At 46.7% G+C, this 15,496-nt stretch overlaps 1 protein-coding gene across 1 annotated transcript in view; it reads left to right on the top strand.

Annotated features, from left to right (window-relative positions):
* LOC129697686 (dynein axonemal heavy chain 6-like) overlaps positions 1 to 15,496 on the top strand; it is a 415,092-nt gene that overhangs the window by 365,995 nt on the left and 33,601 nt on the right. Inside the window, exons 71-73 of the mRNA XM_055636395.1 lie at positions 5,795 to 6,045; positions 8,143 to 8,390; positions 11,200 to 11,312. Of these exons, the coding sequence (XP_055492370.1) occupies positions 5,795 to 6,045; positions 8,143 to 8,390; positions 11,200 to 11,312 (612 nt within the window). The remainder of the gene's footprint in view (positions 1 to 5,794; positions 6,046 to 8,142; positions 8,391 to 11,199; positions 11,313 to 15,496) is intronic.

Here is a 15,496-nt window from a genome sequence, read left to right on the forward strand (position 1 = left end):
GAGGCCAATTTACTGGATGGATTTAAGAGAGTTAGATAGAGCTCTAGGGGCTAATGGAATCAAGGGATATGGGGAGAAGGCAGGCACGGGTTATTGATTGGGGACGGTCAGCCATGATCACAATGAATGGCGGTGCTGGCTCGAAGCCTCCTCCTGCACCTATTTTCTATGTTTCTATGTTTCAACACCATTCCACTAGACACAGAATCCCAATGGAGCAACCCCCTTGTTGTTCGTTTGCTTAGCATTGTACTTGAGGGACAAACCTGAACAGCTCAGATTCTCCACCTGAGTCATTCCCTTCCTCAACTACCCCTTGCAATAATATTTTTCAAAAAAAGGAGGGTGAGAGAAGAACTACTGGCTGCTTAGCCTAACATGTCAGGGAAATGCTAGGGGCGTCGTAGATGGATTGGATTGTTTTTGCGAAGGTGTGCGAGGTTGAGGGAAACCTGATATAAGTATATAAAATTATGAGAGGCATAGATAGAGTGGACAGTCAGATCTTTTTTCCCCAAGGTGGAAATGTCAAAGACTAGAGAGCATAGTTCTAAGGTGACAGGAGCAAAGTTTAAAAGAGACTAGACCAGGTGCAGACCCGTTGGGCTCCGTCCCCCAAGGCAATTGTTCCACCACTGACCCATAGCCCCCATTGCGCAGGCACGGCTGACGGGTTCCCATTGTGACGCCAGAGATCCCTGTTGTGACGCGAGTCATGGCAACCCTCCACCAACTACGTCATACCATCCCTCTTCCTACCCCTATCCTCCTCCATTCCCCATCATCCCCAGCACTCCCTCCCCTCCTCTTCACCCTCCCTCTTCTTTCCCCTCTCCTCCTCCCCTCCCCCACTTCCTCCCTCACCTCTCGCTCGCTCTCCTTTCCCCTACTCTGTCACTCCCTCCCTCCCTACATAACCCCTCTCCCATCCCTACCCTCTCCTCTCCCTCTATCTCCCTGCTCCCCCATTCCTCACCTGCCCCCATCCCACTCCCCCACTCTCCATCCTCACCTCCCCCACTGCCTTCCTCTCTATCCCCCTCCTCCCCTACTCTCCCTCCTCACCTCCCCCACTTTCCCCTCTCTCTTCCTCCCTACCCCCTCCGCTCCCTCTCCCAGCTCCCCCACTCATCACCTCCCACCTATTCCACCCCCACAATGAAAATCAAGATGGTTTTTTTAATGAAACCCCCCACCCCCCATGCAAATCACGATGTTTAAAAAAAAAAAATTCTCAATGAAAACCACGTTTTTTCTTTAAAATAACCTAAACACAATGTTAGCTGTCAATTAAAAATGGAAGAATTTGATTAAAACTGAGTTCTTTTGAAAATTGCAATTTTCTAATGTAAATGAGATTCCGGATCCCATTGTGAGTCATTGTGATGTCGAAGGTGGCCAACGGTCAGGGCAAGTGGAAAGGAGGTTTGAAAAGTGATTTTTGTAAAGTTTAAAATGTCAAGAACTTGTAAAATATAACATCAATCTGAACATAACGTGTTTCTTTTACATCCCAGAACAATGGTGAGATAGTTGTGCTAAAAATTGGAGCGCTATCATGTGCTGTTTTGGAGGGGTTTTGAGATCTTCAGCACATGCACATGCGCATATAAACAAACAAATAAGATGAGAGTTTTAGTAATACATAGATAGATATAGATAGATGTGGAGGGTAAGTTTATGCAGAGAATGCTCACCAATTCTCTGACTTCACAGCAGAATTAGCCGACAGTTATACTGTGCAGTAAACAACTTTTGTTTTTCGTTAGATCCAGCTATACGAAAATATACTATCTACTACATGGGTACCAATTATTTCATTAGTCATAACTTTTCGCTTATGTTAACCTTATTCAACAACAGATGGTTAATACAAGTCAAACACATTACAAGGGCATCTTGGCATTATGCTATCTCACCTTTCAGGTGGATCACGCCTCCATCCCCTCTCCAAGCCAATCATAAGCCTCCCATTTACAGTAACATTTCTATACCACAAGCGAGGGGCACTAGGGGCGCTGCATTGAAGGCGCCTCTACTTACAGCCTGTCCGTTTTTTCCTATTTTTTTTAATTTTAGTTTGCATAAACTGTTTGTTTTAGGGATTCTTTCGTTTTTCTATGTGGGGGGGGGGGGGGGGGGGGGTAGGGTAAGGGGAAACCGTTTCCTAGACGCTTCCTGGTGAGGATGCGACTATTTCTCCAAGTCGCGTCCTCGCCCTCCCTCTTCGCGGCCTACCACTGGATCAGAGCGGCCTTTCCTACCGGAGACCGGGGACCGGAGACCGGACCAGAGCTTCGGCAGCGGCGGCGCAGCGCTGGATTCACCGCGGAGCGGGTGATGCCTTCCTGGACCGTCGTTTGGAGCTCCGGAGCGTTGGGCCCGCTGCTCCAACATCGCGGGGCTGTGGTTCACGGAGTTCCCAACGCGGGCGGGGCTGACCGACATCGCGGAGTCCCTGGGGCCCTTTGCCGAGGGCTTGTTCGTTACCTTGTTCAATTCCAATCAAAATTAAGTGAGGAAGGATATTAATTTTTCTTCCACAGGTATCATATTTGGCACAGACTTTGTGGACCGAAGGACCTGTTGCTGTGCTTTACAGTTCTATCATGTGATTACAGAGCACTTAGAAAATAGCGACAAAATTAGACAAAGTCATCGTGGATTTCTGAAGCGATTAGAATTTTCGAGGATGGAACTAGAGTAATACAGGCCATTGGCCCAACTTGTCCATGCCTACCAAAGAGATTTTAACTTTCCCAATATTGACTGGGAATGTCATAATGCAAAAGGTTTAAACGTGACAACATTTGTCAAATGTTTTCAAGAAAATTTCCCCTGGCAATATATAGAGGGTCCAACACGGGAGAGGGCAATGATTGATCTGGTCTCAGGAAATTGGGAGGGGCAAGTGTTTGGGGACCAGCAACCACTGTTCTATTAGGTTTAAATTTGTTATGGATGAGTTAATATTCTAAATTGGGGCAAGGCCAGCTTTGAGGGTATTAGACAGTTGATTGGAGTAGGTTGTTTGAAGGAAAAATAACGTCAAAGCGGGATGTTTGTAAAAGTGTGCTGACAAGAGTCCAGGAAATATAATGTTCCTGTTAGCATGAAGGGCAAGGTAGGTAGGTGTAAGGAAGGTTGGATGACGTGAGGAATTGAAGCTCTGATTTTCATCATTCTTATTAATAAAATTCTCTTTCATTAAATTCTTCCAAATAGCCTCCCATTATACACAACTTCAATGATCTAAACCTCCCCTACACTTTGATTTAGACTTTAGAGGTTGAGCAGGCCCTTCGGCCCACCAAGTCTGTGCGGACTAGCAATCACTCCATACACTAGCACTATCCTACATAATAGGAAATATGTACAATTTACAAAAGCCCATTAACCTACAAACCTGCATGTCTTAGGAGTGTGGTTGGAAACCGGAGCACCTGGAGAAAACCTACTCGGTCACAGGGAGAACATAGAAACTCTGTACAGACAAAACCCGTAGTCAGGATCGAACCCGGGTCTCTGGCTCTGTAAGGCAGCAGCTCTACCACTGCTCCACTGTGCTGCCATATTTGCTCAGAATCATCTTGTATGTGTGTTATAATTTGACATTGAGTGTTTGGCAGCTCCAAGTGATCGTGTGTAAGTGCCAGCATTAATGAGGTGTTGTTTAGGTGACTGTACCCAGTGCTGCTTATAAGGGGATAGTCCAACAATGGTGGTTTATAGATGATGGGCCTGTAGAACTGCAGCAAGTAAGAATTTCAACGTTTAATTCCTGGTACATAAAACAATTAAACACTCTTGATCCATGACAGTACAAAGTGTAAGTGTGTAGGGGTGGTTCAGGGATTGATGGTGTATAGGGACAGTGTGGGGATTGTGGTGTATAGGGACAGTGTGGGGAGTGATGGTGTATAGGGACAGTGTGGGGATTGTGGTGTTTAGGGACAGTGTGGGGATTGTGGTGTATAGGGACAGTGTGGGGAGTGATGGTGTATAGGGACAGTGTGGGGAGTGATGGTGTATAGGGACAGTGTGGGGAGTGATGGTGTATAGGGACAGTGTGGGGATTGTGGTGTATAGGGACAGTGTGGGGATTGTGGTGTATAGGGACAGTGTGGGGATTGTGGTGTATAGGGACAGTGTGGGGATTGTGGTGTATAGGGACAGTGTGGGGATTGTGGTGTATAGGGACCGCGTGGGGAGTGATGGTGTATAGGGACAGTGTGGGGAGTGATGGTGTATAGGGACAGTGCAAAGAGTGATGGTGTATAGGGACAGTGTGGGGATTGCGGTGTATAGGGACAGTGTGGGGATTGTGGTGTATAGGGACAGTGTGGGGATTGTGGTGTATAGGGACAGGGTGGGGATTAGGGACAGTGTGGGGATTGGTGTATAGGGACAGTGTGGGGATTGTGGTGTATAGGGACAGTGTGGGGAGTGATGGTGTTTAGGGACAGTGTGGGGATCGTGGTGTATAGGGACAGTGTGGGGATTGTGGTGTTTAGGGACAGTGTGGGGAGTGATGGGGTATAGGGACAGTGTGGGGATTGTGGTGTACAGGGACAGTGTGGGGATTGTGGTGTATAGGGACAGTGTGGGGATTGTGGTGTATAGGGACAGTGTGGGGATTGTGGTGTGTAGGGACAGTGTGCGGATTGTGGTGTATAGGGACAGTGTGGGGATTGTGGTGTATAGGGACAGTGTGGGGATTGTGGTGTATAGGGACAGTGTGGGGATTGTGGTGTATAGGGACAGTGTGGGGAGTGATGGTGTTTATGGACAGTGTTTGGAAGTCAAGCCAAGTTTTAAAGTGCAAGTGAAATGAATTTGCCAGCAGCGGAACAATAAAAAAAGAACACACAATAACAATTTACACAAAAATCCACCACAGCATTCATCACTGTGATGGAAGGCACAAATATTGGTCAGTCCTCCATTTTCCCCCGTGGTCGGGACCTTAACCCTCTGCAGTCGCCGCTGCAGGCATCCAGATGTTCAGACAAGGTAAGTCCAGGTAAGTCCTGAATCGGTGCCTCCCCACCGGAGACCGCAGCTTCAAGTTGATGTAGGCCGCAGGCTGGCAGCCGAAGATTTAAAGTCCACGCCGCTCCACAGCCAGAAGCACCACAGACCGCAGGGCTGGCGGTCGGAGCTCCTCTCCAGGGATCCCCAGCAAGGGACCCCGCTCAAGATGGTAAGTCCACGTCGCGCCTGCGGTAGAAGCTCTTCTCCTCCCGGGTCCCCAATGAGGGTTCCAGGCCCAGGACACCGCCAGCTGGAGCTCTGCAGACCCCGGCTTCAGGCTGCTCTCTCCCCCAGCGACCCCCGGCGAGGGCTTGCCCTCTCCGCGACGAAAGAATTCTCGCTGCGCCCGCTGCTGAAGCTGAAGCCCCGTTAGCGTCTCCGGGAAAGGCCGCACCGATTCTTGCTGATGGGCCATGGGGGAGGCGACATGGAAAAAGTTTCCTCTCCGTGGAGGAGGCAACCGAAGCGGTTTCTCCCTTACCCCCCCCCCCCCCCACACACCAACCCCCACACAAGACACACAGAGAGACATTAACAGCACACATTGACACACTAAAAAAACAGAAAAAGTAGAAAAAACTAACACGCTGCTGGCAGGGTTGCCAGCTAGCAGCGCCCCCGCCAACTCTTGGTGACAGTGATGGCGTATAGGGACAGTGCGGGGAGTGGTGGTGTTTCAGGGGTGTCGCCGGGAACGGTGATATTTCGGGTCTCTGTATGGAGTTGTAATCCCAGTCTCTTTCCCTCTCTCACCCTGCAGCTGCTCTGGTATGCAATCTTCACGGAACACCAGCTCTGCCTCTCCTTCATGCTGTGCACCAGCATCATGCGGATGAACAAGACATTGGATGGTGGCATTGACTCCATGGGCATGCTTCCAGAAGTCGAGTGGGAGATTTTCCTCCATTCAGAAGTGCTGGCGAATGTGGGAAACAAGAAGACATCCCCAGGCAATCAGAGTACACTCCAACAATATGTTGTTCAAACTCTATGTGGGAGCGCTGGGTTACAGTGGGTGAATGATCCCTGATTATGGAACTAAACTGTTCGAGTGTGAGGTGTTGCACTTTGAGAAGTCAAATGTACAGAGTAAATAAATAGTTAGTGGCGGGACCAATAATAGTATTGATGTACAAAGGGATCTTGGGTTCCAAGTCCTTAGCTCCCTAAAGGTAGTAATACAAGTAGATCGAGTGATAAAGGAGTCATATGGATTACAGCGAGGGAGTAAAGATGGTAGTAACATGGTGGCAGAATAATAACAACCTCCATCTTAATGTCAGCAAAGCATATGGCATGCTTACCTTCATCGATTACAGCATTCAGTATAAGAGTCAGGAAGTCATTTTGCAGCTTTATAAAACTTTGGTTGGGCCACATTTGCAGTATCGTGTGCAGTTCTGGTTACCCCATTACAGGGAAGATGTATTGGTAGTGGTGGTTATATCAGTGTGGGTGAACCTGGACATATTGTGGGTAATATTTACACCCAGTAATTTAAAGCTGCAGATTATCTCCACTTCAGCACCATTGATGCTCACTGGAGCGTGTATCCTGAAGTCAATGACCTAGTGACTTTGTCTTGTTGACACTAAGATAGAGGTTGTTATTGTCCTGGCACCATGTTACTAACTTCTTTACCTCCTCGCTGTATTCTATCTCATCTTTGTTCGAGATCCGGCCCACTATGGCCGTGCTGTGTGCAAACTTGTAAACAGAGCTAGAATAGAACTTGACTAGACAGTTGTGAGTGTACAGAGAGTATAGTAAGGGGCTGAGAACCCATCAGTGTTGAGAATTACACTGGAACATGTTTTGACGCCTATCCTCACTGTTTTGGTTTATGGGTGAAGTAGTCGAGGATCCAGATGCAGAGAGGGGATGCTGACTCTGAGATCCAGGTGTCTGGAGATGAATTTTGTTGGGGTTTTGGCAATGAAGGCGGCGCTAGAGAAAATAAATAGGTCTGATTTAGGTGCCCTTGTTATCCAGATGTCTCAGGAATGTGTGTAGGGCCGGTGTCTGCCATAGACCCATTGTGATGGTAGGCGAATTGCAGTGGATCAAGGCTGTCTGGGAGACTGGACAATGTATGCTGTGACCAGTGTATCAAAGCACTACATGATGATAAATGTTTTTGATACTGGTCTTCTTAAAGCATGTGGGAACCTCAGAATAGCGTGAGGATAGGTTAAGATGTCCATGAATTCTCCCACCGACTGATCTGTACAGCTTCTGAGAGGGTGCAGAGGATCTTTACCAGGAAGTTGCCTGGATTCAAGGCATTTGCTTTAAGGAGGATTGTTTTCTCTGGAGCATTTGAGGCTGAAAGGAGACCTGATCCATTTTATAAAATTGTCTTTGTCTTCTTGCGTTTGAGGCAGCAGAAGTCTGCAGCAGGGTGATTCCATCCGGTTCGTCATCCGTAGGTGCCCGCCTTAAAAAGGGTGTATGCTCCGGGTTGGCGCCAAGCTGCGGTGACTGAGGTTGCATTTCTGCTGCTTTCTCTGTTTGGTGTCGTTCACCTGACTGAGGTCAGTTGACAGGCCTCACCACGGGGAGGTCAACAACATGAGCCCCTTATAAAATTGTGAGAGCCTTCGATAGGATAGATAGTAAGAACCTTCTACCCAGGTGCAGATGTCAGAATACTGGAGATCTTTGATTTCATAGGGGGAAGTTTAAAGGTAATGTGCTGAGTGATAGGTGCCAGAAATGCACGACCAGCATTGGTGATGGAAGCAGGTACAATTGTGGCATTTAAGAGGCTTTTAGATAGGAACATGGATATGCAGGGAATGGAGGAATATGGATGATGAGCAAGCAGAAAGGATTGGTTTAGGTTTGTCATCATGGTTGGCACAGATATAGGGAGCCAATGGGCCTGTTCCTGTGCTGGGTTCTATGTTCATTCCCAGAGGATTGAGTACAGTGGGAGTTTGATTCCCCACTCCCTGAGACGTTTGGGGTACAGTGGGTGAATGATTGTTGTCCCATTCATCTTAATCTCTCCCCATCAGATTTGATAGTGATTTTGCATAACCAATCACCTCTAACAGTCAGGGGGATAGTGGTTGGCCCAGAATACCATCAGCCTGGTCTTGTTTAAACGGGTTATTATTACTACACAGGTGATGCAGACGACACGTGGTTTAAGCAAGGTCCTAATGCTCAGTGGATGACTGAAGCCATGTGGAATCAGTGTCTGTACGTCAACACTCATCTGAGCCCCTTTATGCTCCTCTGTCCATCCCTCAACACCAACCCTGAACAGTGGGACAGCTTCCGTCAATCTGAGGATCTCAACCACTTCCTGAAAACATATTTCCCCCAACAGGAGCTGCTCTCAGAGCCAGGTAGGTTGTACAGCAGAAGCTCACCGGCTGTGTTCATGGACTCATAGCTGGATTGTTTGCTAGTTTTGGGTGTACTTGCTGGTAATTATAGTGAGCATTCATAACTCAATGGGTACTGAGAACTGTTGTGTGTGCTGGAAACATATGCGTACACTGTTTCCTAGTGCATATGTGTTTGTAATTAGTACAATCGTCAGATTCAAAATTCAAGATTCAAGAGAGTTTATTGTCATATGTCCCAGATAGGACAATGAAATTATTGCTTTGCTTCAGCACAACAGAATATAGTAGGCATAAATACAGTACAGATCAGTGTCCATGTACCATTGAATATATATATATATATATTATATATATATATATATATATATACATAAATAAATACACAGATAAAGTGCAATGGGCTTTTAGTTGGGGATCAGTGAGAGGGGATCTTGGAGACTGGAGAGAGGAGGTGTAGGGGATTGGAGTGTTGGAGATTGGAGCGAGGGAGTGTTGGGGATTGGAACGAGAGAGTGTCAGGGATTGGAGTGAGGAGGTGTTGGGGATCGGAGAGAGGGAATGTCAGGGTTTGGAGAGCGTGTTGAGACTTGGGGGGGGAGTGCTGATGATTAGAGATTTGCCACAGTTGGGGATTGGAGAGAGGGGGTGTTCGGGATTGATTGGAGAATTTTGCGGTTTGGAGAGCATATTTTGAAGATTGGAGAGAATGTGATGAGTGTGGAGAGTGTGTTAGGGATTGGAGGGAGCGTTGGGGATTGGAATGAGTTTTATGGATTGACAATAGACAATAGACAATAGACAATAGGTGCAGGAGGAGGCCATTCAGCCCCTCAAACCAGCACCATCATTCAATGTGATTCAACACCATCTCAACACCACAAAAACGAAGGAGATAGTTGTGGATTTCAGGAGGGGGAGGAGGAGGACTCAACCAACACCAATCACCATCAGGGGCACTGAGGTGGAGGTGGTCGCCAACCACAGGTACCTTGGTGTGCAGCTTGACAGTGAGCTGGACTGGAAGAGTCATATGGAGGCGGTGTACAGGAAGGGACAAAGTCGACTGTATTTCTTAAGGAGGCTAAGGTCATTCAACATCTGCCAACCTCTACTGTGCAGTGTCTACCATTCAGTGGTGGCCAGTGCTCTGTTTTTTGCTGTGGCCTGTTGGGGAGAAGGCGCCCGCATAGCGGACAAAAACAGACTGGACAAGCTGATCAGGAAGGCCGGTTCAGTGGTCGGGGCTGAGCAACTAATGGTCCAGCAGGTGGCAGAGGCCAGAACTCTGAACAAACTGGGTTCAATAATGACCAACCCTACTCACCCACTCCACGCCCTGAAGGTGATCAAGAGCAGCATCTTCAGTCAGAGACTGATTGCACCAATGTGCAAAACGGAGAGATATAGGAAGTCTTGTATACCAGCTGCTATAAGGTTTAATAATGCACAAAAATAATTTTGGATTTTTTTAGTATTCATTCATTGTATTTTAACTTATTAAGTATTGAAGCGATCTGAGGAAATGTGTGGTGTTATGTCTGTCTTGAAGCTGTTGTGGCACTGTAATTTCCTGTAAAGGATTATTAAAGGTTATTCAATTCAATGTGATCATGACTGATCATCCACAATCAATACCCCATTCCAGCCTTCTTCCCATATCCCCTGACTCTGCCATCTTTAAGAGCCCTAAATCGCTCTCTCTTGAAAGTATCCAGAGAAACTGCCTCCACCGCCCTCTGAGGCAGAGAATCCCACAGACTCACAACTCTCTATACGAAAAAGTGTTTCCACATCTCTGTTCTAAATGGCTTACCCCTTATTCTTAAACTGTGGCCCATGGTTCTGGACTCCCCCAACATAGGGAACATGTTTCCTGCCTCTAGCGTGTCCAACCCCTTAATAATCTTATATGCTTCAACAAGATACCCTCTCATCCTTCTTAATTCCAGAGTATACAAGCCCAGCCGCTCCATTCTTTTTGCATATGACAGCACCGCCATCCCGGGAATTAACCTTGAGAACCCATGCTGCACTCCCTCAATAGCAAGAATGTCCTTCCTCAAATTTGGAGACCAAAACTGCACACAATACTCCAGGTGTGGTCTCACTAGGCCCTGTACAACTGCAGTAGGCCCTCTTTGCTCCTATACTCAACTCTTCTTGTTATGATGGCCAACATGCCATTCACTTTCTTCATTGCCTGCTGTACCTGCATGCTTACTTTCATTTACTGATGAACAAGGACCCCCTGATCCCGTTGTACTTCCCCTTTTCCCAATTTGACACCATTTAGATAATAATCTTCCTTCCTGGTTTTGCTACCAAAGTGGATAACCTCACATTTATCCACATTAAACTGCATCTGCCATGCATCTGCCCACTCACCCAGCCTGTCCAAGTCACCCTGCATTCTCATAGCATCCTCCTCACAGTTCACACTGCCACCCAGCTTTGTGTCAACTGCAAATTTGCTAATGTTACTTGTAATCCCTTGATCTAAATCATTGATGTATATTGTAAATAGCTGCGGTCCCAGTATCGAGCCTTGCGGTACATCACTAGTCACTGCCTGCCATTCTGAAAGGGATCCGTTAATCCCTACTCATTGTTTAGAGAAGGTATTGAATGGAGAAGGTATTGGCGATTTGCAATGTTAACTCTGATTTTATTCCCTCCACAGGCACATTGTGAAATGCTAAGTATTTCCTGTTTTTATTTTTCAGAGCACCAAATAAGTTCTGTGATATACTCTGTAAGTTGCTCTTATTTGATGGTATATTCACACATCTATCTCTTTGTTGTACAGACTTTAGTCCACAAGAAAGTGGCACTGAATCACACTATACGCTGGAGAATCAGGACAGCAAAACTGAGTTCTTTCCATGGGAAAATCTAAGTGCATTCCAGAAGCTGATATTGGTATGAGCTTTATCCATTGTCCACAGCGTGACATAGGGGTGAACTAGTTACCGATTAGTTACACAGGGACAGGGTGTATGGGAATTTACAATAAACCACGCGGTGATGTGGAATTGATCCCACCTGTGGAAAACTCAAAGTGGCAACATAAACAGGAAGGGTGATAAAGAGGGCTTGCCTTCATCGATCCAGGTATTGACTCTTCAAGTTGGGTTTTCCTGTTGCAGCTTGATAAAACTTTGGTTGAGCCACATTTAGAATACCATGTGTCGTTATGATCACCCCATTACAGGAAGCACTGTATGTGGACACTTTGGAGGGGATGCAGAAGGATCTAATGGATTTATCTTCCCTGGTCAGAATTAAATTCCATCAGCCATTCCCATGCCCATTTTACCAGTTCATCTAGATCCTGTTGTAACCTTGAACAACCTCCTTCATAGTCCACCGCATCACTCATCATCTGCAAACCAAATAATCATGCGCCAACATTTTCTTCAAAATCATTCCTATATCGAAGAGTGTGATTGCTTGAGAGGAATCATTGCTGCCCAAGACCCTGCTGCAGAGCAGTGCATCTATTCAATGGAAAGGTCAGAAGTGGTGATGTTTGATGATTCAACTGCATTCATAACCCCTCAGTAAAAGAAAATGTCTGTGCCAGGGTGCAGAAAGACTAGGCACCATTCAGCCACGGTTCAATGTGTAGCCATACAGCTTGGCACCAGGGCTTCCGGCCCATCACTTCATTGTCAACCTCTTTGCCCATCTGCTGTAATACCATTTCTTTGCATTAGGTCCATATCCTTCCATGCCTTGCCTGTTCGAGTGTCTGTCTAAATAACTCTTAAACATGGTGATTATGTTTCATTTCATAACCTCCTCTGACACACATTCCAGATATCAACCACTCTCTGTGTAAATAAACTTCCCCTGAAATCCCCTTTAAAACTCCTTCCTCTTGGTTAGATTGGCCCACCCCACGTGGGGGATAATAAACTATCTACCCTATCTTTGCCTCATAGTCTTACATCATCTATCAGGTCACCTCTTAGCCACCTTCGCCAAAGGAAAACAAGTCTACCCTTTCCCCATAACTAAACTCCTTCAATGCAGAAAATAACCTGGTGCATCTCCCCTGTATTCTTTCAGCCTTCCTCTAGTCTGGCAACTAAACTGTGCGCAGTACTCAAAGTATAGCCTAACTAGCGGTTTGTGAAATTGTGAAACATGTTGTCTCGATTTTTATATTCTGTGCTTGACTAGGAGGCAAGCCAGATGTGCCTTCTTCATCCCCCTATCTACCTGCTGCACTTTCAGGGAACTCTGGACTTGGACCCTCTGGGGTCTTTCTGTTCATCAACATTTCTTAGCATCCACCCCACATGGCTATACATAGAGGTTTAGTGTTCTCTGGAAGGACCCGCTCTTTCTCTGGCTTCCTTCTTGGCCCTTCTGCACATGAACAATATCTCGGGTAGACAAAAAAGTGCTGGAGAAACTCAGCGGGTGCAGCAGCATCTATGGAGCGAAGGAAATAGGCACGTTTCGGGTCGAAACCCTTCTTCAGACTGATGTAGGGTGGGCGGGGGGGAGAAGAAAAGAAAAAGGAAGAGGAGAAGCCCGAGGGCTGAGGGAGAGCTGTGAAGGGGAGGAGACAGCAAAGGCTACCGGAAATTGGTGAATTCAATGTTTATGCCACTAGGGTGCAGACTGCCCAAGTGGAATATGAGGTGTTGCTCCTCCAATTCCCAGTGGTGCTCACTCTGGCCATGGAGGAGGCCCAGGACAGAGAGATCAGATTCGGAATGGGAGGGGGAGTTGAAGTGCTGAGCCACCGGGAGATCAGGTTGGTTATTGCGGACCGAGCGGAGGTGTTCGGCGAAACGATCGCCAAGCCTACGCTTGGTCTCACCGATGTAGATCAGCTGACATCTAGAGCAGCAGATGCAATAGATGAGGTTGGAGGAGATGCAGGTGAACATTTGTTGCACCTGCTTGGGTCCTTGAATGGAGTTGAGGGGGGAGGTAAAGCGACAGGTGTAGCACCTCTTGCGGTTCTCAGTTGAGATATCTTGAGGTTCTCCTTAGTATAATTCCCCAAGGATCTTTTCCCTTTTCATTCCCTTCGTATGTTCTCTCCTGTTTATTAATGTCTAATTAAATACTAGAAAGTACAGCTTTAAGGTAAGAGGGGGGAAATTTAAAAGACATTTTCAAGGCGATCTTTTTACCGAGAGTGATGGGTGCCTGGAGTGTGCCACTAGTGGAAATTGAGGAAGCAGATACGATGCAGATAAGAGATTTAGACAGGCACGTGAATAGGAAGGGCATAGAGGGATAAAGGCCCAATGCAGGCTGATCAGATTAGTTTAAATTAGCATCATAATCGACACTTTACTTTTCACCCAGAGAGTTGTGAACCTGTGGAATTCTCTGCCACAGAAGGCAGTGGAGGCCAATTCACTGGCTGTTTTCAAGAGTGAGAGATTTAGCTCTTGGGGCTAACGGAATCAAGGGATATGGGGAGAAAGCAGGAACTGGGTACTGATTTAGGATGATTGGCCATTATCATATTGGCTCAATGAGTTGAATGGCCTACTCCTACACCTATTTTCTATGTCTATGTTTCTATATTTAAACATTCCCCAGTTTAGCTTAAAGTGATGCTCTATTATTTGACATTTCCACCGAGAGAAATAGAAGTGCCGCCATTATGTTCTTCCTAATCAGCAGTGTGACTCTCCCTCTTCTCTGTGCTACAATTTCCATATCCTGGAACATTGCCAGCTTGCATCATGTAACATCATCATGATGTTAAGTGGTCAATTGCTCTCTGCTACAGAAGGGCCTTTTTCCCCTCCCTAACTAATCCTCCACAGCTACTGCTTACTTACCAGACATTTCCTTCCCATGTTGTGTATCAGAGCCATAAACGTAGCTGTTGCCACTTTCCTCTGAGAAGTCACCCCCTCTAACCTGCTCAGAGAGAAATCCTGCACTTTGTGCCTAACCTCATTGCCCTTCCAGGTGATCACCCATTGCTGCTCTTTCTCTACCTGTGGTATGACCAAATTGCTAAACGTATATGGGGCGGCACAGTGGCGCAGCGGTAGAGTTGCTGCCTTACAGTGCCAGAAAACTGGATTCGATCCTGACTGCAGATGCTGTCTGTACGAAGTTTGCACATTTTCCCTTTGACCGTGAGGGTTTTCTCCGGGTGCTTCAGTTTCCTTCTACGTTCCAAAGACGTGCAGGTGTGTAGGTTAATTGGCCTCTGTAAATTGTTCCTGGTGTGTAGAGTAGAACTAGTATACAGGTGATCGCTGGTCAGCATGGTCGCGATGGGCCGAAGTGGCCTGTTTCCACCCTGTATCTCTAAACTAAACTCAACTAAATATCCACCACTTTTTTTGCATCCCATTGTGAGTCCAACTGTAGCTTCAGTTGCTCAGTACAATCCCACAGGAGCCAAAGCGGACCACACATTCAGCAGATCAACTGAAGAAGGGTCTCGACCTGAAACGTCACCCATTCCTTCTCTCAATAGATGCTGCCTCACCCACTGAGTTTCTCCAGCTTTTTGTCGACCTTTGATTTTTCCAGCATCTGCAGTTCTTTGTTAAACACATTCGGCAGATGTACTTCTCTGGGCCATTGTCCCAAATCTCCCACAGGAGCAGTGTGCCACTGCCCTGGCTTCCATTTCATTTATCCCTAGTCCCTTTCACAAAGAGAGGGGAAAAAAATCCCCCTAACCCCACCCCCCCTCCCCTTCTCAAGGACAGTTAGGGTGGGCATTAAATTCTGGTTTAGCCAGTGATAGCTGTAGTCTGAAACAGAGCTAAAAAACTAAAGATGCACAAAGAACACATGCTGGCTCACCAGGCACTGTGTATAAGTTGCCTCTCATGGCAGGCAATCATTTCTAGGTCTGAAGAAGGGTTCCGACCTGAAACGTTACTCACCCTTTTTCTCCAGAGATGCTGAGTTACTCCTGCACTTTGTATCTATCTTCATTTTTAGGTCCACAAAAAAGCTGGAGAAACTCAGCGGGTGCAGCAGCATCTATGGAGCGAAGGAAAAAGGCGACGGTTTGGGCCGAAACCCTTCTTCATTTTTAGGTTGTTCTCTTTTGTTTATACCTGCTGTGTCTCACCCACCACAGCTGCTGCCTGACCTGC

The sequence above is a fragment of the Leucoraja erinacea genome, chromosome 5 (genome assembly GCF_028641065.1).
Source record: "Leucoraja erinacea ecotype New England chromosome 5, Leri_hhj_1, whole genome shotgun sequence".
Classification (NCBI taxonomy): domain Eukaryota; kingdom Metazoa; phylum Chordata; class Chondrichthyes; order Rajiformes; family Rajidae; genus Leucoraja; species Leucoraja erinaceus.